Here is a 27,873-nt window from a genome sequence, read left to right as displayed (position 1 = left end):
TTGTCTGTCAACATCTGCCCAGGAGTCTTCCAAATCCACCCAACACGGTTGATGTGCCCCAGTCCCCGCCATTTTGTTCTGTCTCCTTTGTTTTCTCCTTTATTTCCTTTTTTGTTTCCCTATCTCTTAAACACCGGTCTCCCATCTTTTCTAATTGCTGTCCTTCTTCATCCTCTGTACAGTCTCCGTAGGTCAGGGATTTTCAAACTGGGCTTTGTGAAATCCTTAAAATTCTGTGTATTGGGGTCACCAAAGACAATATGGGGTAGGGAAGGGAGCTGCCCTCGTTCTTCAGCTACAACCTTTCTTTGTTTCTTAAATCTTTATGTTTAGACTTGTCTTCTCTATTGGAGATGTCCTGGAGGCACTTCCAATATGTCATGTCTCAAACAGGAACAGAATCTCTCTCAAATCTGTTTGACCTCCCATGCCAGCTATTGTCTCAGAATCTTTGAAGCTAGAAACTTTGGTACCACCTGTTATACCTCTGTCTAATTCACCCTGCACACATTATTCCAAGGGTCTCTCAAATGGAGCCCCTTCCCGCCATCCTCATGGCCTCTGCCCTTAGTTCAAGGCCACAGATCTCTCTTGGATAATTATAGCAGCTCCCTAAATGGGTTTGCTGTCCAGGTCCTCTGTGACACCTACTAGAGTTACCTTTTCTAAACACAAATCTGATCACTGCCCTGCTTAAACCTTCTTTTTGTTGCCTGGGGTCTGGAGTTTTAAGCCATTCACCCCCCCTCATGGAGGGTAACATGTGAGTAAGTTAAGAGTTGATTGAAAAACGGTAAATTGCTCTACATGTTGAAAGCTTGCTAAAGCTGAGAGGTCTAGGGGTTTCCTTTCTATTTTGTTTTGGTAAGACAGGCCTGGAAAAGCTCTGGGCAACGGGCCTGCTAGTTTTCTATGATGTGGGGACTCGTGCATTCTTCTGGGTGGCTTACTTAATTGCAAAGGTGTCCATGATGTGAAAGCTAATTTTGAAGCAGTATTCCTTTCTGCGTTCTGACAGCCAGTCTTGGACAAGATCCAGTGGACGTGTCTTATTCAGTCTTGGCTCTTCAGCGTCTAGCGCGGTAACTGTCATATCATAAATAAGCATTGAGTTAATAGTGAATGAATGAGTCAGCCCAGCAGGACTGTGGGCAGATTTCCAAATGGATAATTTTGCCTGGTTGCCTGCCTCCTTCGTTTCTTCCAATAGTTCTTGAGATTTGCCTGTGTTTGTGCCATCAACAGTCACCACTGCCTTCTTTGCGCACACGCACGCACACTGAATCTTTTTCTGATTGCTGAGGAACTCTCCTGCCACTTTTCACGCAGGAGGATTCTTCCTTTGCAAGGTGATGGGCGGAAGACTTTCAGGTAGGGTCATGGCCAGGGACGTGGTTTGGACTGGGCTGGACCCAGAATAACTTTCCTATCCCATATCTTCAAAGGATTTCATTTAAACCAAAGATACTTGACTCTTCTCCAGATACTAAAAATAGATTTGAAATCCAAATACGTTTTATTGCATTTGTTATTACTTTCACAAAGATTCTAGCCATTAAAATTATGACATCGAAATGAACAAAACAGGATGCCGGTTCAGGGGCTGATTGCTGGAATGTTCAGAATCAGACTTGAAAGAGGGAACACGGTTGCTTTTATAAGGGTAGTGAAGAGTCAAAGTCAAATCGCATCTTTAATTCACCATTATTTTTTCTGGAGTTTTGAATTTTCTCATAATCATACTGTATGTTTAAGCTCTTTCCAAAGAGCAATGCCTGGATATTCAGGTTCCTGGTGATTGCTGCGATCATAAAAATTAAAAACTTGGCAACTGTACTCAATATTTTGTTATAACCTATACGCAAAAAGAATCTGAGAAATAATAGATATATACATGTGTAACTGAATTACTTTGCTGTACACCTGAAACCGACACAACATTGTAAATCAACTATACTTCAATAAAAAATTTTTTAAAAAGAAATTTGATCAGAAAATACATACATAAATACATAAATAAATAAAAATTAAGAAGTAATTAAAGGCTAATACTTTGTATGCCTCTAGATAATGGTACTCTTAATATTTTATATCACAAACAGGAAGAGTTTGTATCTACCTTTGCATTCAGGGAGACTTTAAAAAAAATGAGTCTAGTTGTGGGGCGGGTGTGGTGTGTGTGTGTGTGTGTGTGTGAAAACATTAAGCGCCTCACATTAAAAGTGCAAGGTGTGCTGTTGTAATTATATGATTGCACCTATCTAACCTACCTTTCAGAGTTTTATAGCAGAAGAATTATTGTGACAATAGGTTGCAGAGTGGAACTACTATGTAGATACTAGTTGGAATTCTTAGTACACGGAGAAACCACCCATTAACCCTCCTTTCTGTCTGTGGAAGAAATCCAAGCCCACAAGGTGGAAGGATTTTAATGCTCTAGGACACAGTTCGGCTTCTGAAATCTTTTGTTTGGCAATAAATGCCATTGCCGTGGATGGTAGTGCTTTCCAGATACAGTGGACTCTTAGAAATGACTCCTACATGTGAGTGACTGATTTCATTTGGTCCTTGAGAGAGGTTGCATTTTACGGCCACCTTCCCTGGATCCCCTGTCCTTGCCATTCTTCTCAGCCTAGGAGATGGTTGAGGAACAGAAGGTGGGGCCTTTGCCAGAGATTCTGGCCTTTTCTGTTTTGGAGCTACACCTTTGGTCAGAAAGCTTGGCACTTACTGTTTGGTGGATTTGTTCATTGCAAAGAGATGAAATAGAAGATGCTTTTGGAGAGACTGGTTTTCCAAATTATTTCATTCCATGATTACACAGTTGAAATTGTCTTGCCTGTCTGGAATGAGTAGTATTCTTATTATTTCTAGAACGGGTACTACTCGATCCTTACCTGCTTCACTCTTTGGATTCTTTTTTTTTTCTTTAACCAGGTCCCCAATCAATTTGCTTAGGAAGAGATTGTGTTTTTATTGTCTTTTGGGCCAAAACAAAAGTTGGTATTTAGAAGAATAAGATAAATAATTAAATGTGCCCAGTAACTTGAGAAGTGATGTAAACAGAGTCTTAGAAGCTTGGAGGGTGTGATGAAACCACATTACATCTCTATTTAAAATCTCAATGGGATTCTCAGCTCTTCCAAGAAAAGAAATTCTGAGTCCTTCTTCAACAAAAGCCACCTTATTAAACTGTAAGAGAACCCTCTCAAAAGAGAATTACATCCATGTTTTAGGAAAATAACTTAGAATTCAGAGAGCAAAATTGTAAGAGAAAGAGCGCTTTAGTTCTCACAAGGAATTGGAGACCCTTAATCCATTTTCAAGAATGAGAACGTTTTCTTTTTACCTAAGTGAAATCAGTAACATTAATCAATAATATATACATTTTTCTTTTTAAACATTTTTCTCAAAAACTGAAATCTCCTTAATATTAGATCATCTTAATCATTAATTAATATACTGGCTTAATATTAAGCCAGTATATTATTCTGTGTACTTGAGTTTGAACCAGTAACACATGCACTTCTTATGGGGGAGGGGGTATCAGCTTAGATAAATTATATCACAGATTATCCATTTATACCTAGTGATTTTCTAATTCAGTGTAACAACAAAAATAAAAATGTAGAGATTCTGAATTACCCATGCTTGAATTTTCCACGAGCATTTAGTGAATCTTAGCATATAGCATGCATTAGAAAAATACCAGTTTTTCCATCATGTGCTCCTTTGCATTAAATTCCTTGAACATACATATGAATTTACCTATTAGCGTACGATGTTTTCATTTTGTTTTGTTTACAACTCTGCACAAAGTTTAATTTTCTCCATCTTTCTACTCATTTTTACAACTTGAAAGACGAGGAAGGGCTACTCAGAGAAACTTGTCATGTAAGTGAAGTTCTCAGGTTGTTAGATCTGGGTCTAGTATGAAATCCACCAGGAAGTATTGTGTCGTAAAAATATGTTCTACTCTCACTCAATCTGTCTGTGGATTGTGTGTGTATGTGAATATAACTTCTGATTAAGATGCACCCTTTGCTTCCATGGGAAATCATTTACCAGCCCCAAACCCTAGATACAGCCCTGGGGGGAGCAGATCCAACCTGCCTTTTCCTCGACCACTTTTCCTATTTTCCCCAACAATTTCCTCTGTTACCAGAGTAGTCCATCACCAAGCTTACTTCTGTGGTTTTCCTTTTTTTTTTTGGAGGGGATGGTAACATCTTTATTGGGCTATAATTCATATAGCATGCTATTCACCCGTTTCAGGAATACAACAACTCAGCATGTTTGGATATATTCACAGAGTTGTGTAACCATCACTACAATCAATTTTGCAACGTTTTTGTTATCCCAGAAAGAAACCCCATCTTCCAATCTCTCCTCAGCCATAGCCAAGCACTAACTTACTTTCTCTATGGTTTTTGCTATTCTGGGCATTTCATATAAATGGAATCATACAATATTTGTCCTGTTGTGACTGACTTCGTTCCTTAGCATAATGTTGCCAAGGTTCATGCTTACTTCTAAATGTGAACAATGGATGAAATTCCAGTGTCCAGCTTACCTTAGTGGGGATGGGAGTGAGGGCAGTATTTTAAGTTGGTTTCCATTCTCTAAATTCAACACTGTGAAGCACTTCGTCCAGACATTAACTTTTTTAAAGAACATTGCCTTTCTTACCCATAAAATAAAATAATTTCATTACAAATTCATGGATAGAAACAAGATTTGAATAACTGTCAGAGGGACTCCTTGTTAACGAAGAAGCACATATATTTATTTATTCTCAACCAAAAAACACATTTTAATTTTTATATCACCCTAATTTCTAATATTCACAGATCAGAAATAGGAAAAAATTCTACTTTTAGGAAGAGAGTGCAGTTCTGTACCCAAACTCTTGAGTCCTTTTGATGTTTTTCTGTATAATTTTATACTTAGATCAAAAACTGAAAGATACTTGGATATTTTTATTAGCCAGTGTGAATTGAAACAGTCATTTTGTGAGGTCTTCATGAAGATCTCTCCCACAGCAAGCGATTATAGCTTTTTAAATACTCTGCCAGGAAGAATGATGGGTGCCACTGAAACCATTTAAATTATTTTATTTATCTAAAATTAAAGTGCATATTGAGATAAAAGGCCTGTTTCAGCCCTGATAGTCTCTGATTCCTGCTTTTTTCACTTCTGCCTAGTAAAGCCTTAAGGAATCCTATCACAGGTTCTCCCTAATAAAATCCATGTCATGACAGTTGTAAAACTTCTGCAAATGTTACGTGTGTCAAAGAATACACAAAACAGGAAGGTGTATGCCACCTTTCAGATGGAAAGTTTTGAGGGATTCTTGTAGAGCGTTTCCTTTTAGGCAAAGCATTTCAGCCTCTCCCTTGAATCAGTTTGAATGGACTTGATTCTAAATTGTTTTTCCCTCTTTCTCCTTTTCAGAAAAATCTCTGGGCTACTAAGTCAAGAGCTAGTCATAGATTTATATTATAAAGTCAGGAAGCCAGTTGAAAATTGAGCTTTCTTAAAATTGTTTACTTGTTGATACCCCATCCCATGCCAAAATAGAAGCCTTTCTTAACATACTTCCTGAGCCAATCCTGAGAAGTTTCAAACGATCAAGTTCTGTTAAACGACATTTGTGTGCGGAGAGAGATCATATTTACCTGAACATTATTTTTCTAAAGACCGTAACTCTTTGCTTTTACATGTACCTTGTGCTGTGAAAATCTTGACAACTTAACCTGGTAGCAATTCTTTTAAGTTGGTGAAAAAGTTCCGTGTTATTTGAGAAACAGTAGATACTGACAGAAAGACTGGTGTGTAATGTATATGCCCAGCGGGGCCGTATGGAAATGGTGGTGAAGGTTGAGTCTAAAGCTTTACATTTCCTGCCTTCACTGTGTTTAGGTGTGTTTAACCGTAATGTTTTCATTACAACAGTGGAAGGAATTTACCTTCTTGACGTTAAGGAGCCTGGCTTATTTAGAGAATGAATCGCAAGCAACAGCAAGGTGTTTGCTGATTAACCTTAGCCCGGCAGAGTGTGAACGGGGCTGTGCAAACCTTCCACACACACCTCTGAGCCACGCTGTAGCCTCTCCTCCGAGGAAGTCGCTTAGAATGGAGAATGCTCAGCCATCCACGGGACAATGCTTTCTGGGTGGGAGTCGGTGGGGAATCAGGCCAAAGGAGAGGGAGCTAGAAAGGAAGCAGAAGTGTGCTTCCAAGGTTCACAAACTGCTTGAATAGCAGCTTTCTTTGGGGAGCAGTGAACATTCGGGGATGGATGGACAGCATGTGTGTGTTTCATCTGAAGGGTTAGGAATAGACTGAGGACGAACCGTCAGCTCTGAACTCAGAGTGCAAAAAGAAACAAGAAGAAAGGATCCTGATTAGCCCAGTGAAGTCCACTGTGGGCTTCCATTTTGCTGCTAGTAAAAGAAAAGCTTCAGTTTCCCTCCTGCACCACTGCAGCCTCCGAGGTTGATGCCAAGGGCTGGGCTTCCCAGAGAGAAGTCCTGAAAACAAAGATGTACTTTCCACTTCCCCGATGGCCAGGCCAACTGGAGTGATTCCCCCCACCTTTCTCCCTGCCCCCAAAGCTCCATGGAGAGTGCAAGAGACAGGAATCCTGGGTCTTAGCTCATCTTGCTACAAACATGGTCACGATGGCCAAATACCAGCTTGGTTGGTTGGCTATGGGCTCCTGAGATGTTTTATTTGTTCCATCAGCCATCAGTTTCCTGGGGCAAATGCTTACAATCCCATTTCATCGGGAAGCTCAGAGTCTGGATTCAGCCTTTCTGGGGTTGCCTGGTCCTGGCATCTTCGTCCTGTTTATTCAGACAGGGAGCGTCCGGACTGGCCCCGCGGAGAGGGTTGGCGTCCACCGCCGTAATTTACACCATCTATCTCTTTCTGGCGCTCAGGCCTCTGGCAAATTGCATGTCTTTGTGTTGGATTAGTTTGGAATTTAATCATGCATTATTTTCCCTCCAATTAAATTATTTATATATTTGATTAACGTTTTCACTGCCAGGAAGGCAAATTTTCAGTGAAACCACAAATAAACACAGGCCCATCGAATTTCAGGCCAGTGTCCCAGGGCACCGGCCTGTTTGTTGAGTGTTAAGAATTCGCTGTGTACGACTCTTCTTAACTACCTAGGGTTTTGGTGAGCCAAGAAGGGGTGCTTTTTCCATCCAGTCCCAGGACCATGATGCAGAGGGGGACGTCTGTCTGTCTCCCTCCCCTCGTGTTATCCCAGGACCCTGACTTTTATTCCTTTTTACTGCCTTCTCTTTGCTCTGGCGCCAAAACATACCTCCTTCTAATTTTACCTCCTCAGGCTTGAGAGCCAGCCTGACCGAGAACGTCAAGGGCTTTGTTAGCCCAGAAAGGAAACTTTGAAGTCATCTAGTTCAGGGAGAGCAAATGAATGGCCCACAGGCCAAATCTGGCTACTGCTTGTGTTTGTACAGCCCATGAGCTAAGAATGATTTTTACAGTTCTAAATAATTAGAAAAAAATGTAACGGATACCCCAGGATACGTGAGATTTTCAGCATCCATAAACAAACAGCTGCACCGTGTGCTGTCTGTGCTGCTCTCCTGATACAGCAGCAGATGAGAGCCGCCCCAGCAGAAACCTTCCGGCCTGCAAAGGCCTAAAATATTTACTCTCTGGCTTTTTACAGAAAGAGTTTGTGGACATCTGATGGGGCTCATCACGCTCATTTTACAGACGAGAAAAATTAAGGCCCGAATAGGTGAATTGTCCAAAGGTACACCGCTTATCACAACTTGGTCTGGGGGGCATCTTCCAATGCACCCACCCCCCCACCTCCAAGCTCATGTTTTATAAGATCTGCCCTAAGATGAGCCCTTCATGAGCACCCCCACTGCAGAGGCCAAAGCAGCTTTTTTAGCAGATAAATATTTAGGACATCTGGACGTGTAAGATCTATGATTTCTTAGAATTGTAAATTTCACCTGAAATCTAGCTTCGGGAAGTGTTTTAAGCTCAAAGATGCAAAATAACATATACACATATTTAAATATACTATATTTAAAATAGATAACCAACAAGGCCCTACTGTATAGCACAGGGAACTCTGCTCAATATTCTGTAATTACCTAAATGGGAAAAGAATTTGAAAAAGAATAGATACATGTATGTGCATAACTGAATCGCTTTGCTGTACACCTGAAACTCACACAGCATTGTCAATCAACTATACCCCAATATAAAGTAAATATTTTAATGAATAAATAAATAACCTAAATAAGCAGAAAGATTTCTGTGTTTCTTTGAAGTAATCGATTATGTCTGTGCTCAGTATTTGGACCCTAAAGACAAGGAGGGTGGACCTGTTCCCTGCTGGCTGAGGTCATAGAATATCATTTAAAGAAAAATAACTCGTAATCTCAATCCAAGTTGGTCAAGAGCGGTTTCAGAAAATTACAAAAACATATTAGACAGGCCTTAGGTCTACTCTACGGAGCAGAAAGGGAAAATTCCCAAGGTGCTAACCTTTCTGAATGTGAGGTTGCCTCCACGGTCCCGAGAAGCTCCTTGCCTGTCCCTCCCCACATGGAGACAAGATGGGGTGCTGTGTTTACTGATGGGCACTGGATTCCCGCCACTGGGGTTTTCAGATACCGTCCCAGAGGCCAAGGCTGATGCAGCTTGGCCAGGTATTAATCTGAAATGGTTTGCACTTTCCAGTCACCGGCCTCATCAGCCTGTTGTCAGCTCTCCCCTCCCAGCTCAGTGGCAGATCCTTCAACACCCTGGTCGGCAGCTTCTACAGCGTCTCAGCCACTTTTGGTTACTAAAGTCCCGTCCGATTTAAACCTCTAACCTGCTATCCACTCAGAGCCTCCCCTCCCTATACCAGCCGGGCTCACAGCTCCAGGGGGCTGGCAGGCTGTTTGTTCTTCCCCTACCACGCCACCCATCCAGGAGGGGACCTCTTGCCTCTCCTCCTAGAGCCTGGCTCCCTCCAGCATGATGGGGAGGGCAAGAGACAGGGTCCGTTGCTTCACTAGCTGCTGGTGGTGCTTCCCTGTTGGTCATCCCCGTTCCCCTGAGTGACTCCAGGTCGCTTGGGGCAGGCGTCCAAGTGCTGGCTTTCTGGTGGGGGGTGTGCTTGAGTTCTATGCAGGGGTCTATCCTATAGTCTCCCTGCTGGACACCTGACCCAGCACTCTGCATTTTAGGTGGGCCCAAGCTTGGCTACCTCACTGGTATCCACTGGACCCCTGGAAACTCGTGCCTTCGTACTACACCAAGCAGTGGCAGTGCTGGAAGCCTCCTGCGTCAGCCTGGCCCATCCTCTCCTGCCCTGCGTGTTCCTCACCCTGTTCCTCAAAGGCACCAAAATCTGTCCTTCTCCAGGGGCTTCCGTCCATCTTTCTCCCCACCCACACCCTTACCTGCACACCTGCCAAGTCTCCACTCATCCTTCAGGTCCTACTTTAAATGCCACTTCATTGGAGAAGCCAACTCTGGTCTCTGGTGCTCCCCGCGGATTTGGGACCTCCTGTTAATTGTTTTTCTAAAACCCTCTTATTTCCCTTCAAAACGCTGATCACAACTATAATTGTACTATAGTCCTTTAAGCCATTATCTGTGTCCCTCCAGTAATTCCATGTCCCTGCCCTGTAATTTCCTCAGGGCAGGACTCAGGTCTGTCTGATTCCCCAGCACAGGGCCTGGTGTGGAGTGGTACCCAGTACATACGTGTCAATATGTGGGCGATGAATGAAATGTTGGCAGTCGTTGAGTATTTGTTTTATTCTCCCCGGCAAGACGGGGTTCTCATTGGGTTATCATTCAAATCATCCAAGTCCTTTTGAATTCTTGATGGTATATTATTTTAAAGTAATATAGCACCTACATTAATATCTTACTGTACGGATACTGGATGAAATGCATTTGAAGTAAGCTAGGCAAAAGCATCAAGTATAATTTCTCTGGTCCAGGGAAAGTTCAGTTTCTCACATGAGCCAATCAGTCCAACAAATATTTACGGAGGACCCGCCGAGTACCAGGGCCACCTGTCAGTTGCCGAGAATATGAAACCGAAAGGTGTGGGTCGTGACTCAAGCAGCAGGCTCAGCCCGAACTCTCAGACCGTTTTCCAGTTTTAACTTTGCCTGCCTCCTTCTTTCCGTCCTCCTTCCCTCCCTCCCTTCCTTCCTTCATTTTCTTTCATGCTTATTCATCCAGGAAGCTTGATGCCTAATAACTTGGAAAAAAAACTGAACCAAGAGCAATTTGTATGGAGTGGACTTGTGTGATCATTCATTGCTTTGCCTGGAAAGGAGAATTCATAGAACCTCTCTGTATCACGTGGGCTTAAAGATTGGGCTCCAGCACCCATCTGGGACAATCCTGGGTGATGTGAACAGGTGCAGACATGTTCTCGAAGCATAAATTTAAAGATGGCATGTTATCCCCTGGCCGGCACATCTGTTCTCTTCATCCACGTATGTGCCCCTGCACCACCTTTTTAAAATTTTTATTGGATATAGTTGCTTTACAATATTGTGTTAGTTTCTGCTTTACAGCAGAGTGAATCAGCTATACGTATACATACATCCCCTCTTTTTTGGATTTCCTTCCCATTTAGGTCACCACAGAGCACTGAGTAGAGTTCCCTGTGCTATAGAGTCGGTTCTCATTAGTTATCTGTTTTATATATAGTAGTGTATGTATGTCAGTCCCAATCTCCCAATTCATCCCACTCCTCCTTCCCCCCTTGGTATCCATGTTTGTCCTCTATGTCTGTGTCTCTAGGCTTGTCGGACAGAGTGAAGTCAGAAAGAGAAAAACAAATATTGTATAATATCACTTATATGTGGAATCTAGAAAAATGATACAGATGAACTTATTCCCAGCATCACTTTTAAGAAACACTCATACTGAGGACAGTTGGCTTTTTATAAGAAACACACGTCTGTGTGCCGGGGGTTGGGGTGCTGTCGTGAACCTGAGCGATTCTGTGTGGTTTCCTCATTGTGTTCAGAGCGCCTAAAAGGATCCTAGTTGTCTGCCTGCGCCCTGGGCTGTGTCACCCGCTCTCCCCTGTTTCTCGGGCTTTCTGAGAGCTGTTCTAGGAGAGGAGAGTACACAGCAATTGCTTTTCTCTGCCCGCATCCAGTTTTATAAACTCCCCAAACAGCACAACAGACTGCTTTATTTATTTATTTTTTTTCCTGCGGCAGCCAGCTGCCTCGTGGAATAGCTGAGAAAGGTCGAGTGATGGTGGAATTTTACCACCAGGTCCCCAGAGACCACTCAGTTAGGAACCAGAGCCTACGCAGGAAAGTAATTAAACGTCATGTCACTGTTACGGGGCTCAGGGAACCCAGAGGAGGTTTCTCTCATTGCACACATTTTTTAGTGATATGTTTCCACGTTATGTGGGAGAAAGGACTCACAAAGGCCTTGAATTAAGGCAAATAAAGTATGGAGTGGCCAGAGAATAAAAACAACAGGATCAACCTAGGGCACAAGCTTCCTCCGTCATCCGTGACTGGACATTAAAATCATAGGCTCATCTTACTGAACTAGACTTGAATTTGGTCCAGATTAAGAGCCATCTCTTCCTCTGGCGCTGCTGTAGATTTCACGTGTCTCCTAGTTGTAGGACATTTGACGTATGAATCCAAGGAACTCTATTAAAAAATTGATCCTAAAACTTTGAATTGGAATTCAGGGAAGTTCATCTTCCGAACTAACAGAATCCTAGAGCTGGGAAGAACCTTAGAAACTAGGGAATCCATTCCTTTAATTTGTGTATGAGAACAGCAAAGGCCCTCAGACACTAAGAGTTTTGTTGACGATCGCCTGGCCTTCACCTTCAATATCAAGGGCATTTCTCTGTGATTCTTATCAAAGGGGTGAGCCCACTAATTGGAACTAAAGTGTCGTTTGAAAAAGTGCTTTGGATTTTCTTGGTCCTTGTTACAGACGTGTGTGTGTGTGTGTGTATGCCCTTTCTGCAGTCTTGAGCCACAGCACTAACCCAAGGTGCTACCCAAGGCCTGGAGGGAGTGAGAGCTGGAGGTCACCTCTGTGGTCAGTTCACCTTGACCCCGACTTGGCCGATGAAAGATAACGGAGGCCCAGAGCGGACGTGGGTGTCTCACCCCGTTTCTGCTCTTCTGATGCCCTTGCAGGACTTTTTCTGGGACACCAGGCTTCTTGCAAACCGGCTCACTCTTACAAGTTAGGAAGTATCCCTCCACAGTCAGTAAGAGCAAATTTACTTAGGAAACATCCTAAATATAGTAAAGGTATAGTAAAGGTTTGCAATATAGTAAAGGTACCGTGGAGTCTTTAGGACTTAAGGTTAGGGGATTTGGGACACTCCGTTCTGTTGCCTTCAGAAAAGAGTAGTACATTTCCATTTTATTTCTCTCTTTCTTTTTCCAAACTCCAGCATATAAATAACGACCATATCCATGGAGAAAAGAAGGAGTTCGTGTGCCGGTGGCTAGATTGCTCGAGAGAACAGAAACCCTTCAAAGCCCAGTACATGTTGGTAGTGCACATGCGCAGGCACACGGGGGAGAAGCCTCACAAATGCACTGTGAGTACCGAAGGGGCGGGGGCCAGCTGTCCGCTTAGGGGAGTCTTGCACCTGTGGGTCCTTCCTTGTACTCCAAGGGCCGTGCGAGCTGATGAGTGGTGGGGGAAGAGGGTTGGAGTGCTGTTTGTGATAAACTCCCGGGGTTTTGAGAGGGGTTTCCAAAACGGGGGGGAGGTGAGAAATGGAGAAAGGATGCTGACAGCTTTGGGGGATGCTGGAAGGAATTGATCTAGACCCGCCCCGTCCAACATGGTGGCCATGAGACACACGTGCATCTGAGATGTGACTGGAGCAACCACAGGACTGATTTTTAAATTTTAACTTAACTTAAAATTTTAAATTTAAATAGCCCCACATGGCTAACAGCAACTGAGTCAGACAGCCCAGCTCTGCAGAGTGGCAGGCGGGCAGGTGGCAGTGGGGACGTGCCATCCGGCACTGGGAGTGAGCACCGGGCCACTGGGCCTGCCCCAGCACCAGTGCCTGTCACACCAGAGCCTTGGGGAGCACAGGGAGGGGCCAGTTTCGACTTGAAAAACTTAGGTTGACTTTTTACAACTATAACCCTTAGGGCTTTAGAGTTTTTCCTCGCCCTCCTGGTCTGTCCCCATGGCCCAGTACAGACCTAGAGGAGCGGGTTGGGATTCCTGCGAGGCTAAGGCTTCTTTCACTAAGGTGCCTGCCAGGCAAGGCTCAGCCCTGGTACTTTACATCTTAAAAGCCCTTTACAAACAGGATCAAATTCCGTGCCTTTGTAGGCACACAAAGCCATATTAATGAACTTTGTGCTGAATCTGAAATCAGTGGGAATTCAAGGAGATCCCTGAGCAGATAATGAAACCCATTGTCCACATTGAGTGGCCTATTAAAAAAAAAAAAAAAAAGTCCAGGATTTTTACTTAGCCCTGAAAACGCTTTCTCTCGAACGGCCCTGAGCCCCATCTGAATCCCAATAAAGGCAGAGTTTAGTGGACTTTTGTTCATTGGTTTTGAAAACCTGCCAACCCTCCAAACGTCCCCGTCTTTTTTTTTTTTTAATTAATTAATTTATTTAATTTTGGCTGCATTGGGTCTTCGTTGCTGCGCATGGGCTTTCTCTAGTTGCGGCGAGCGGGGGCTACTCTTCTTTGCAGTGCGTGGGCTTCTCATTGCGGTGGCTTCTCGTTGCAGAGCACGGGCTCTAGGCGCACGGGCTTCAGTAGTTGTGGCACGCGGGCTCAGTAGTTGTGGCTCGAGGGCTCTAGAGCGCAGGCTCAGTAGTTGTGGCGCACGGGCTTAGTTGTTCCGCGGCATGTGGGATCTTCCCGGAGCAGGGCTCGAACCCGTGTCCCCTGCATTGGCAAGCGGACTCTTAACCACTGCGCCACCAGGGAAGTCCCCCAAACATCCCCGTCTTTCATCCACGCGGAGCAAGTGGGATACATCAGCCGTCATTGTGTGGGATCATCCAGATTTACCTGTTTTCTCCTCAGTTTGAAGGTTGCACAAAGGCCTACTCGAGACTCGAAAACTTGAAAACACACTTGAGATCTCACACTGGAGAGAAACCGTACGTCTGTGAGCACGAAGGTTGCAACAAGGCTTTCTCGAATGCCTCTGATCGCGCCAAGCACCAGAACAGGACACATTCCAACGAGGTAAGGCCCCTCCAGGAGACACGTGTTGGGTCCAGAGCTTGTGGTGGAAATAAAAAATCCTCTGGGGAATGTACTTGGAAACGCAAACCTGTTCCGTTGTATTTGCCTCTGGCCACTCCCAGCACGAGTGGGTCCTAATGCTGCAGGTGAAGGCTCGGGGCCCCAAAGGTAGGGCTGAAACCTGGGCTCGGATGGGAGAGACGTGCAGGGTGAAGGGGGAACGAGTTTCACGTTGTTCAGTACTGCCACCTACTGGTCAGACAGCAGGAGCATTTAACTTGGAATTCCATCCGCTCGCTCTGCCTGGAAGAGCAAGAATGCGTTCAAAGGACGACCCTGTAAGCACCAAGGAGAGATTCAGAAGCGAGGTGTTGACAGCCGACAGCTTACTGCTGAGACAGCCACTTTTATTTGCTTTCTCTAGGTGGTATCTTCAAAGGCGCTTATATCAGAAAAGACTTTTGCAGAGTAACCCACCTTGGCTAAATAGGATTTCCAGACATTCTAAATTCCAAAGGATCTTGGAAGCTAGAAACCCAGAATGGTTTCTAGTCAGTTATTTAAGATAATATATTGAGTAAAGCTTCATGGTCGTAGGTGGTTCCTATTGTGTTGTTGTTATTTTTAGGTATTTATCCCCCCAAATTTCAGAGAAGCATAAGAATGAACGAAAATGATTTCCAATTCATTTTGTTTACATTTTAATGCACGTCTGCCTGCAGACCTCCAATTTCTCCTTGAAGATCTAGCTTAGATTCTTCCTCCTCTGTGAAGTCTTCTCTTGAATGTACCCAGAGATTAACACAAAGGCTCCCTACATTTGTGGTAGAAATAGGCTAGCTACCCAGAATTTGTTCACATGAGATGTAGTTCTGCCCCACAAAGTAGGTCATCAGTTTGCTTGAAATTGTGTGAGAAAAGGAGCATTTTGACCTTGGCCTGACTCTCGTCTGACCCCACGAGGTACCAATCAGGCCCATTCTTGATCTTCCAGATGGAGAGCTGGGAGAGGGAATTTGGTAAAAGTGGACCATTCAGCTTACTGGCCACTGGCCATTGGCTTGAAGGTGGCAGAGATGGTCCTCACCAAGTTTCCTTTCAGCCGAACTGACAGAGCAAAAACAACTCTAAGAGGATTAGCCACACTCTAAAAAAAGCACGCTCACACATAAACTCACACACATGAGTTCACTTATACAGACCCTTTCTGAATGGTTCATAGTAGAATAAGGAAACCTGAGTCCTTTAGGATCTCTTATTATTGATCCACTGTTTGCAGGTGTTTTAGAGGAGATGCCACATCTCCATCTTTTACGTCAAAGATGCTTTACAATGTGCGACAGTTGTGGTGTAATCCACTGTACTTGTTTTGTACCAACTTCTAGGGGGTCTAGAATAGGCAGATCCATAGAGACAGAAAGTAGATTGGTAGTTGCCAGAGGCTGGACGAGGGGGAATAGGGTTGACTGCTAATACGTGCAGGGTTTCTTCTTGGAATGATGAAAATATTTTGGAATTTGATACTGGGGACGATTGCACAAGATTGTGAATGTACTAAATGCCACTGAATTGTGCAGCTTAAAAGGGTTATTTTTATGGGATGTGAATTAAATCTCAATTTAAAATGTTTTAGGAGATTTGATTAACTTAGAATTTAATTAATATGTTTACATTTCATGTATTTAAGTACAATTATGACTAGAAACTTAGAGGGCATTCATTCCTATAGATTCTCTCCTGTTATTGTGGATCAATTTGGACACTGGGTATGTTAGGACTTTAGCAGTGCATACATATAAACATACTTACTGAGCTTTTTATCTTTTTATGGACTTCAAATGTGTGCCCATGTCTTCTTTGTTTTAATTAAGTGCATTATATTTAAACATGAATCCTTCTGTGCAATAAAAAGTGCAATGTTGTAGAGAGTTCAATATCCATCATGAGATTAAAACATACCTTGGTCAACAATATCTTTCACCAAGGTTGAGCAATTTACCTAAAATAAATTATTAACATTGGCCATAAACACATAAATATAATTTTATTCACAAACACGTAAATCATTTTTCCTCTATTCCACATAGAGAAAGCCCTCGTCCTGGCGTGTGAATGATGGACGGTTTCAGATACACCAAAATTAAGTGTATCCAGGAAATCCAGACTTGCATCATCAAGCAACTGTAGACAAATCTAGATGTCTTCTTTCATTTCTTTGCTCTCTTATTTGTATCTTCGTTCTTTCACTGAACAAATATTGATAGCTAGTTACCTGCCGAGCACTTTGCTATTCTAGATGAGGCAAACAGGGTGGAATAGGACAGGAAGGGAGCAATACCCATTCGGGTAATCTAGGTCTCCTCCCCGCCCCCATGGCTGCCCTGCCCATTTAGGGTCACTGAACCATCGCAGTGGCCTCTGACCGGGCTCCCTACTCCAGGACATGGAGCTCCCGTTCCTCCCAAAACCAGACGCAGCCAGTTTCCTGGAGCTCTGATTCGGTTGTATCTTCCTCTCCAGAAAGTTTCAGTGGCTCCGTTTTTCCTATAGGAAATGTTTAGACTCCTTAGGCTTGTATTTGCTCTCACTGGACCCAAGCCTTCCCTTTCACCATTCCCTTGACCTCTCACAATGGTGACCATGAATGGAACCTTCCAGATAGCCATGCCTGCATGCCTGAAGTGGTCCTGCTGCTGGACCTTTGCTCTGGATACTTTTTTTTTTCGCATCCTCTTGCCCTCATTTTTATCCTTCAGCATCTTGTTTGTCTTTCAGGACCCAACTACGACACCTCTTCCTAATCAAAGCTCTGTTTATTGAGCACTTATTATGTGCCCCACATCACATCGTGGTAAGCACCACCTGTACGTGGTCTGATTGAGCCCATACCCTGACCCCATGAGCTGGGCATTATACCCAGATACAGAAACTAAATTGATGCCTCCCATGATCATCCCAATGCAAAAATGATTCCCCTCTGTCCACATCCTTCTCTAGCATCCACACTTTGTACTGTAGATAATTCATGCTGTCTTATTTTTCCTACCATATTTTATACCCCTTGAGATTTTACCCTGTCTTATAAAACTTTGTGCTCAGAGTCTTGCCTATAGTAGAGGCCATTAAATGTTTACCAAAAATTTGATTTGGATACATTCTATACAGTCAAGTAGAATAAGTATCCCCACTTTCACAAAGTACCTTTCAGTTCAGGGAGTCAAGAAGGCAATGACAGTACCAAAAGTTAAGTATCCAGGACAGGAAATACGCGTAACTCAGAATCCTGACAACATTTATCTTAACCTACAATTAGATTGCATTTCAGTCATTCATCACAACAGAATTTGGGGGCCAAGATACGTAACTGAGTTAATGTGTTTTCTTGTGAAGTTAAGTTTCCTGACCCTGTGTTCTTGGAGTTTTTTTGTAGGTGGCTGTTGTATATGTCCACATGCAAGGGCACATGGGCACACATGTACTTGTATGTTCTGTTGGTCCTGGAAATGCAGGAGCTGATGAACATTAGCAGATTCATTCCACCTCTAGCTGTGTTCTCATTTCCAAGCTAACCCGTGATACATACATGCAGATATTTATGGGAAGAGTAGCTCTTCAAACATGTAACAGTGGCCTGGCTTTGTGTTCCCTCTCCCTACGCCATACATTCCTGCCTGTCTGTCACAGCGGCAGAGTGAGCAAGCACAGGGCCAAGGTCAGATGCTACACGGTAATAGCACTAATCATCAGAGCCATTCTTCTGTCCCTAATGCATAGAATTTGATGTGCTCATTTCATTATATATATATATATATATATATATGCTGCAAATCACACAAGCTCCTGAATAGAAGTAATTTGTAGTTAATGGGAATCAATTCTACCCAAAAGAATCTCAAATTTGGAGGTGAGGTTTCTCAAGATAATTTCTGGAATCTTTATTTCACTACATTAGGACATTTCATCATTTTAGGTAGCTCTCAGTCTGTTCTTGGGCTTTTAGGGAAAAAGCATCATTCTATAAGACAGGGAATCTTTTTAATATAACTGTAATGGATGCATTATATTAAGCATGATTTTTATGACTACTGTTTACCTAATAGCTCATATTCTGGTATACACAGAGGTAAATATAGACTCATATAAGTAACCGTGAATATATTAGATTTCAAGGAAAGTAAACGAAATCACAGTTCTGATGTTGGTCATGAATACAATGCCATGAGTTCTGTGATTTGAGTATATTCAGCTATAAGGGTTCATATAATTTTTTATGACTGTATCTGTAGGCTTGATCACTGGCCCACATAGAAAATAAAAGTAGCATGAAATAATTTCTAGATCTTAGTACTTGCGAGCAGAGCCTCATCCAGGAATCCTCGTCTCCAGGACGACATCCATCTGCCCTCATCGGTTTACGAGTAAGCATTCGTGGACACTCCAACAGGGCTTACGGCTTTGAAGATCAGAAAGGTTCTGGATATTCTGAGCCCTGAACAACCCCCCCCCCCCACAGTTGTAATACAACCCAAAGGAAAGTATTTTAGTGATATCTAACCCAGGAGAGGCTGCAGGCAATTATTTTTTTTACTGCGTCAATGTGTAAAGAGCTCATTTTCAAAGGAGGTAGAGTGATATTAGGTCTGAGAACCAGGACATTTGTAAGAAAGGTCTTCACACCAGCTCTCCCCAAAGTGTTCTTCTCATTAAAGGATGGGTGTCTTTTAACCTTCTTCTGTTATCATCAGCAGTATCATCACCACCATCCTCATCATCAAGTTATCTCTTGAGCACCACGTGACACCATGATACTTCTTCCTACTCACAGGATAAATGCTTCCAAGAACATAAGCGCAATTTACACGTTCTTCGCTCACCCTGAGCATTCTCTAAAATAATAATGTATTCAAGCTGGATTCCATTTATTAAACCTTTGCACCATTTAGAGGGTTTTGAACACCTCACAGCCTTGTGATCGTGCTTTGAAAGAATTAAAAATATAATGAGTAGCCACAAAAGACCGTCGGGCAGGGGGAATAATCGCTTTGGTAACAACCTATTCTTTCATCCTTGGGGCATTTGGCAGAAACCGTACGTGTGCAAAATCCCCGGCTGCACCAAGCGCTACACAGACCCCAGCTCCCTCCGGAAACACGTGAAGACCGTGCACGGCCCAGAGGCTCACGTCACCAAGAAGCAGCGTGGGGATGTGCACCCCAGGCCCCCGGCGCCACGAGATTCCGGCGGCCACTCACAGTCTAGGTCACCCGGCCGGCAGACTCAGGGAGCCCTCGGGGAGCAGAAGGGCCTCAGCAACACTACCTCAAAGCGGGAAGAATGCCTCCAAGTGAAAACGGTCAAGGCGGAGAAGCCCATGGTATGTCACTCGCTTTCCTTCTGGTTTTCCCCAAAGTTCTCCCAGGTCTTTAAAGGGGCCAGGTAGGGCTCTGGGGACAGGGGCGAGGGGCGGACTTCAGTGCCCCGTTCTCACTGCATCCCACTGTTTGATTTACGGAGGTCAGAGCTCCCTGATCCGGATTGCCTACCCCAGGTTGATCTGCACAGTAGAGCTCAGCTCAGAAAAGAGTTCCAGGGTTTCCTAACTGGTCTTTGAAATCGATCTGGAAGCATCCCACCTTGTGGGAGGTAGACAGACACCACAGTGCACATTTTCAGCGGGTCTCTAATGTAGAGAATCATCCATTCATTCCTTCTGTAAACATATTTTCTGACTTCTTTGCCCTGGTGACCCCAAGATAAATAAGCCACGGCCCCTATTCTTTATGGGTCTGTAGTCCAGTGGGATAGGGAGACCAAGAAACAAACACAACTCAGTGTGATGGGGCTTTAAGACAAGTCTGGGTCAGGGGGTTCGGAGCCAGTGCACTTGAGGACACGATGGGAAGGCAGAGGGCAGGTGGCCGCCAAGTTCAGCGCTCAGAGAGGGGAAGGACCGCATGCTGGGGAGCAGGACCTGAAGGAGCCAAGCACCGGCCTTGGCGCCCCGGGAAAATGTGCCAGAGTAAAAAGAGGGGGAGGATATAAAGGGATTTTTTTAGGTTTTCTAAGTTTTTATTAAAGACAACTCCAGTGCCAATCTAGAGATTGGTTGGTAGACTTCGAGACCGTATATCTGCAGTGGTTCCTGAACTGAGGAGGTGGAAAGCAAGGGAGGGATTTGAAAGATGTCATCAGCAAAAATCATATGGTTTGATGACAGATAGGATACATGGATTAAGCTACTGTTGCAGCTTCTTTCAAACTTCACTTGGTGATTTTGCCTTATGCATGGGCCGGAATAAACTATCTAAAATTTTTCCAAAGACAACGAGAAAAATGAAGAGTAGCGATCAGAGGAGATTTAGTACATTTGTATTTGCCATATGTATAATGCAGTCAGCTCTGCGCTTTGGGCTCTAGTCTGTCAATCTCGGGATATGGAAGAAACATACTAGATAGAAGTCACAGGCTTAGACTTCCAGATGCATGGAAATGACCAGACAGGCAGATTTCTACTCAGTTCAAGGAAGCATTTGCTTAAAATTAGAGAAGCCCAAGAATTGGATGGACATCCTATGAATTCCTAAGTTATGTCACCATGTGGCGGTATGTATGGGCGGGAATAAATGCACATACAATTTCAGAATCGATAGAGTGGAATTTAATGACTTAATTGAATTTTAATGACTGACTGAGTTTGTCTTTAAACTCTTACGAGTCTTAGAAAGTGACCCTAAGTCTAGCCAAAAGTCATGCAAATAAGCTATCCAGATGTATCATTATTTCCCAGTGGGTAGCCGTACTTTGCTTTTAAAAAACACCTTAGTAAGAAGTTTATATACGTGTTATGACTGATCACTATACTTTTAAATTAATCAGTTCGTAAACTGTGTTTTATATACTTTTTTGTGGGGGGAGCATTTATCAATTTCCTAAAATAAAGTCCACCTATATAATAATTGTGCAAAGGATTCAACCGTTTATCCTCAAGTGTTTAATGAAACAAGGAAAGTGAATTTGTGGTCTCCTAGATTATGTCATTGAAAGACAATGATTTATGTTTTTAGGACATCCTAGGAACCCAGAATCCCTTGTACTTTTAATGTACATCCGTAGCAAAAAAAATTTTTTTTAAAAAGAAAGAAAAGAAAAGAAAACTTATCTCTTCTCCAAACACCCATTCTTTAAAAAGAAAATTGGTAGAAATAAAAATTTACAGTGAGTTTGCTCAGTGACATCTGAGGTTCTCCAAGATGTGAAATATTTTATAAAATAATTAAATCATAGAAACAAAGGGCTGGAAAGAGTTCACAGAGACTGAGACTTATATTACAGGTGTGGAAACTGAGGCTCAGTGAGGTTAATAAATTAATCAAATTTCCACGGGGGACTATTTTATGAATATGTACACACACATGTAAATATAAGTAGGTATCTTCATAGGCATTTACTAAGGCACAGGAGATTTACATTTCTAATAGTCTTTCTTCAAAAACTTGTCTTTGATTTGCTCATCATGCTATAAATTAAATTCTTTCTTCTTTTTTTCTTATTACTCCAACTTCTCTTCTGTGTAATGCTCCTAAATGTCTTGTTCTCACTTCCTAAGGACAGTGGGTAATAAGGTGAGGGAATTTTGGCTTCTCTGCTCTCTGTTTTGTTTTCATTTTAACATTTAACTTTTATTTGTTTCACTTTTCTTTCGTCTTTGTCCTTTGTGATATTTTTAGTAGTGGACATTACTCAGATATGTTTCCAACATAGAAGTGATGTGTTTTGAACATTCAGCATGTGGAAATGTGGAGTTAGATGTTGAAATTCATCATTCTATTTGTCTAGGTTTTCATAATAAATCACACTGGGACCGACCAAGCAGATGTTCTCAAAGACTATTTAATTGTCATATTGACTAGTGTAAATTTATTCTTGGACCAGACGTGCATCACCTTCTTAGAGCAAGATCTGGATACACTTGTTGTTGGCAATTTAATCTATATTGAAATGTCTGCGCTCCTTTAAGCATTTTCTAATTGTAGGTGCATGTGAGCCTTCTTCCGGGCCCTGTGGAAGTGTGAGCCTGCATGTGTGTGTACATACTCACAGATTCACATACAGACGCACACATGCTGATTTGACAATCCAAGCGTAAAAGACATCCAAAGCCCTGGATGATCTAAGTTCTCTGCAAAGGAGCAGGTGATCTGGCCCTTCAGGACACTGCAGAAGCAAAACCTTAAGACAGGCTTCATGCATTCATGATCACATTTGTGTATCTTATTTTTCTCTGCTTGGTTGCCCAGGACACGCTTAGTATACCATGCGGTGCTCGCTTAGAAAGTGTTCATTTGCTTGGGTGTATGTACTGTGTTCTGAGAAAAACTGTAACGGGTTCCACGGAAAATGACTGTGTCCAGACCCCTTGCTGACAGCACTGTGGTTCCACCAGAGACCACAGCCGTCTATACTGGAGTGTGTGTAGTTATCGCTCCCTGCTCTTGGGCTGCTGTCAGGCTTTAGTTTTTAGGTGACAGCGGAGAGGGTGCTACAGAGGAATGGAAGTGAGGCCGGGCTGGGGGTCTAGGTCATCACAGTGTTCGCTTTGTGACTTTGGGCAGTCACTGAACTTCTCTGAGCATCACATTTCTTATCTCTGCATAAAGGATTAGAATGTTTATCCACCAGGGCACCACTGGAATTTTAGAGGGGCCAGTTCCAGGTTGTGTGGACCGCTCAATGCAGGCCATTCTATAGAGGGCTCCCAAATGTGGAGACAGTGTCTTTTCAGTCCCCATGGCCAGGGGCCCGTGGAGGGGGGGTGGTCCTTTCCCTGAGAACCAGTGGACCAGATTAAGTTCCCATCGAGTTGCAGAATTGGCTTACCCAGTCCACTTGGTTGGGGTTAGGGAAACCTGGCCCAATTCTCCTAGTGCAATGCAATTCTCCTGGCTATAGCAGAAGCTAAGTGATTGAAGTTTTCCCTCTTACAACTGCTTTTACCTACACCCTGCTTGGAGTTCTACAAAGCAAGAAAATGTAGAAAGAAAGTAGAGAGGTTACAAGAGCTTGGGGAACCAGCCTGGAATAGTATAGCAGGGCTGGTTGGAGGGGAGGTAACATGTGCTCTTGGAACATATATTCCGAGGACTAAAGCAATTATAATAACAACTGCTAACGCTCTCCGAGCCAGTTAATTACTGTCATCCAAGTCTTTTTGAACTTTGTGTGTTTTCAGGGCTTTACACCTCATTCCCACAACAATCCCTAGGATAAATAAATTGTCCCCATTTTCTGGATAAGCAAACTGAGGTTTAGAGTGGCTAAGTAATTTGCCCAAAGGATAAAGTCATGGAGGCGGGGTGGGAACCAACAAGGAAGTGTGATGCAGAGTTGGCATTTGGGGCAGAGTTCCATGGCTGATGCATCATATCCGGCACCCCCCGCTGTCCATTCCCTCCACTGCACATCTGCCCGCTGCGCGGTCACTGAGGCTGAGGGAGGCCACCTCCACTCACCGGAACATAGTTCTTCTCATCCCACCCACTGAGAATCCCGCAGGACTTGATCTGCGTGATCTCTCGTCATCCGCTCCCTGGCCTTCATCATTCGGGTGACATTTCTGTCCTTTCCTCTTGACCGCACAGACATCTCAGCCAAGCCCTGGTGGTCAGTCTTCATGCAGCAGCCAACAGTCCCCCATCAGCAACTATTCCAACAGTGGGCTCGAGCTTCCTCTAACCGATGGAGGTGGTATGGGCGACCTCAGTGCCATCGACGAAACCCCAATCATGGACTCGACCATTTCCACTGCAACCACAGCCCTCGCTTTGCAAGCCCGGAGGAACCCGGCAGGGACCAAATGGATGGAGCACGTCAAGCTAGAAAGACTCAAACAAGTGAATGGAATGCTTCCGCGACTGCATCCCATTCTACCCCCCAAAGCCCCTGCGGTCTCTCCTCTCATAGGAAACGGTGAGTTCTGGCCAGTCCTCGTGTCCGCGTGGGGTTTTCTGTTCTTTCAAGGGCAGCCGGAGCACTAAGCAGACCCGGGCCCTTGGTTTTCCATTTGCTTGTTTCCCCACCAGCCCTAAAATGATGCTGGAACCATAAATATTAGTGTTGCCTTTCTGGAGAGTCCATATTTTAAAAGCAGGCAGTAAGAGGATAATCCTGAAATGAAAAGTAAGGCTGTGCATGACTGATATTCTGATGGTGAAATCACACCTCTTAGACCAGGGGAAGGAAATCCCAGCCGCAGAGGCGTCCCAGGTTAGCACCTGTCTCTGGCTTCCAGAGTCTGCAGCCAGGAGCTAAGCAGCCACTTTGACTGATGGCCCAATTCAGAGAAAGGCAAGCCATCTTTGTCACTGTCGGCCCCCAGTCAGTTTGTGTTTCTGAGATTACACTCGATATCTGCAGCATATCCCAAGGGTGAACCTCCCCCACCCCACCTACTCAGGTGCGCTCCACCCGCATAGGATGTCATGGGGAAGCCCTGAGTTTAGATATATGCCTTCTGCCCTGGTACTTCCTGTAACTTGAGCACCGTATATACTTCCAGGGACCCTTCACTTGGCCCTTACACTGCACCAGTGAAGGAGCTTAACTCATCCAGGGAGTTATTACTGTTTCCTTTCAACCAGGCGTGGGCCATGTACCGCTCCCACCTGCTCTTGTAAATAAAGTTTTATTGGCACCCAGCCTCACCCACCCCTTTACTACTGTCCCCAGGCCCTTTGGTGCTGCAGGGCGGCGATGGGTAACCACGGCCGAGACCGCCCGGCCCCGCAAACCGAAAAGAGTCACTGTTCGCCGACACCCGTGTTAAGTCACCCTGAAATGAACCCCTGTCTCCCCGGCTTTCTCCGCAGGCACGCAGCCCAGTACCAGCTGCAGTCTGGGCGGGCCCCCGCCGCTTCTCCCGAACAGAAGCGACCTTTCTGGGGTGGACATCACCATGCTGAACCTGCTCAACCGCAGAGACAGCAGCGCCAGCACCATCAGCTCCGCCTACCTGAGCAGCCGCCGCTCCTCCGGCATCTCGCCCTGCTTCTCCAGCCGCCGCTCCAGCGAGGCGTCCCAGGCCGAGGGGCGGCCCCAGAACGTGAGCGTGGCCGACTCCTACGACCCCATCTCCACCGACGCGTCGCGCAGGTCCAGCGAGGCCAGCCAGGGCGACGGGCTGCCCAGCCTGCTCGGCCTCACGCCCGCCCAGCAGTACCGCCTGAAAGCCAAGTACGCCGCTGCCACGGGCGGCCCGCCGCCCACGCCGCTGCCCAACATGGAGAGGATGAGCCTCAAGACCCGGATGGCCCTGCTGGGCGATGGCAGGGAGCCCGCGGGCACCCTGCCTCCCGTTCATCCTCCCCGGAGATGCAGCGACGGCGGGGCCCACGGCTACGGCCGGCGCCCGCTGCTGCCCCAGGATGCGCTGGGCAACGGCGTGAGAAGAGCCAGCGACCCGGTGCGGACGGCCTCCGAGAGCCTCTCGCTGCCCCGGGTGCAGCGATTCAACAGCCTTAACAGCTTCAACCCTCCGGTGTTGCCTCCATCCCTGGAGAAGCGTAATCTAGTGCTTCAGAACTACACGCGGCCAGACGGGGGCCAGTCCCGACCCTTCCACGCGTCTCCCTGTCCCCCGAGCATTACTGAGAACGTCACCCTGGAGTCCCTGACCATGGACGCCGATGTGAGCCTGAACGATGAGGATCTCCTGCCCGACGACGTGGTGCAGTATTTAAACTCCCAGAACCCAGTCGGGTATGAGCAGCACTTCCCGGGCACCGTCTCTGATGACAGCAAAGTGCCCCACGGGCCCGGCCTGGGGAGCGGGCCCGGCGACTTTGACCCACTCGGGCTGTCCGGCAGCTATGCCAGCCAGCAGGATCGCGGGCTGGAACCGCCCTGCACTGATGCCGGTAAATCCGACCTGCCCATTCAGTGGAACGAGGTCAGCTCAGGCAGCGCCGACCTGTCCTCCTCCAAGCTGAAATGCGGCCCGCGGTCCACAGCGCAGCAGGCCCGCGCCTTCGCGCTGTACAGCCACGTGGGCGTCCACCCACAGAATCCCTTGAGGGGCGGGGCTGGCCCGGCCGGGGGGTATCCGACCCCCGGCGAGCACGGCAGCTCCTTCGGGGGCCCGGAGCACTTGGTGAGCCATGGCGGCGGCGGCGGCGGCGGAGCTGCGGGCACCAACGGGAACGCCTTCCACGAACAGCCCTATAAGGCCCAGCAGTATGGAAACTGCCTGGCCCGGCAGCCCGCCTCCCCCGGCTTGCTCGACGGGGCCTGCGGTGCCGGGGTCCAGGCAGCAAAGCTGAAAAGCATCCCCATGCCAGGCAGCGGGAGCCAGCCGGATTTTGGCCTGTCGGTGGCACCGAACGAGTCAGCCGGCGGCACGGTGAATGGCATGCCCAGCCCAGAGCCGGTGGGACAGGGGTACCTGGCGCATCAGCTGCTTAGTGACAGCATGCACCCCCAGGGGGCAGGCCGCCCCGGGCAGCACGTGCTGGGGCACGGCAGCGCTACCTCGCATATCCACGTCTATCAAGGGCCAGAAAGCGGCCTGCCAGGGCCTGCCAGCACCGGCATCCAGCTGTCAAGCTTGGCAGCCGTCAGGGGCTACCAGCCGTGTGCCAGCTACGGGGGCGGCCGGCGCCAGGCTGGGCCGAGGGGCGGCCTCGCTCTGCAACCAGGACAGGTCGGCGACCCAAGTCAGACCTGCAGGGTGAACGGCATCAAGGTGGAGATGCCAGGGCAGCCCCATCAGCTCTATTCGAATGTGCAGAGTTACTCTGGTCAGTTCTATGACCAAACCATCGGCTTCGGTCAGCAAGACATGAAAACCGGGTGCTTCTCCGTGTCAGAAGCCAGCTGCCTGCTCCAGGGGGCGAGCGCCGAAAACTCTGAATTACTCTCCCCAGGTGCTAACCAGGTGACGAGCACAGTGGACAGCCTCGACAGCCATGACCTGGAAGGGGTGCAGATTGACTTCGATGCTATCATAGATGACGCGGACCACGCCAGCCTGATGTCAGGAGTCCTGAGCCCAAGCATCATTCAGAACCTCTCTCATAGCTCCTCCCGGCTCACGACCCCACGCGCCGCCCTCCCGTTGCCAGCTCTGTCTCTGAGCACCACCAACATGGCAATCGGGGACATGAGTTCTCTGCTGACCTCCCTCGCGGAAGAAAGCAAATTCCTTGCAGTTATGCAGTAGGCATTAGGGGGAAAAAAGAAAAGAAAAAAAAAAAAAGACTGCCAAGAGACCTGAAACTTTAGGAGTTTAAAAGATTAAATTGACCCTTTTTTTTTTTTTTTTTGGCTGTTTCGTTTTTGTTTTTTTTTTAGTTCTGTGTATGTTTTAGCAATCTCATCTCACCTAACTGGGATGTGTTTCAAGTATATTCCTTTTATGGAAAAGGACTCTGAAAAACCCTAAAGTATTCTAGGGAGAAACTGTCTTCCATTTCAGTTTTGAATCAGTATTGTTACACTCGAAACACCCTCTTTTTTTAAAAAACTGTAAGCCCGCCCTCCCCCCCCCCCCTTTTTTTTTTTAGTAAACCGGTGTAAATGTGTGGTGTGCACGTTCTTTCTTTTTGGAGAGAGGGCAAAGGAAAGGAT

The 27,873-nt window shown here is 45.6% G+C and overlaps 1 protein-coding gene across 2 annotated transcripts in view; it reads left to right on the top strand.

Moving 5' to 3' along the window:
- The window catches only part of GLI3 (GLI family zinc finger 3), a 284,678-nt gene extending 257,147 nt beyond the window's left edge, over positions 1–27,531 (top strand). For both annotated transcript variants that reach the window (XM_059934216.1, XM_059934217.1), the window contains 5 exons: positions 12,467–12,616; positions 14,089–14,253; positions 19,337–19,627; positions 23,892–24,219; positions 25,119–27,531. In XM_059934216.1, the coding sequence (XP_059790199.1) occupies positions 12,467–12,616; positions 14,089–14,253; positions 19,337–19,627; positions 23,892–24,219; positions 25,119–27,466 (3,282 nt within the window). In that variant the 3' untranslated portion in view covers positions 27,467–27,531. The remainder of the gene's footprint in view (positions 1–12,466; positions 12,617–14,088; positions 14,254–19,336; positions 19,628–23,891; positions 24,220–25,118) is intronic.
- Positions 27,532–27,873: the final 342 nt, after the last annotated feature.

The sequence above is a fragment of the Balaenoptera ricei genome, chromosome 9 (genome assembly GCF_028023285.1).
Source record: "Balaenoptera ricei isolate mBalRic1 chromosome 9, mBalRic1.hap2, whole genome shotgun sequence".
Taxonomy (NCBI): Eukaryota; Metazoa; Chordata; class Mammalia; order Artiodactyla; family Balaenopteridae; genus Balaenoptera; species Balaenoptera ricei.
This window is presented reverse-complemented; position numbering and strand designations above follow the sequence as displayed.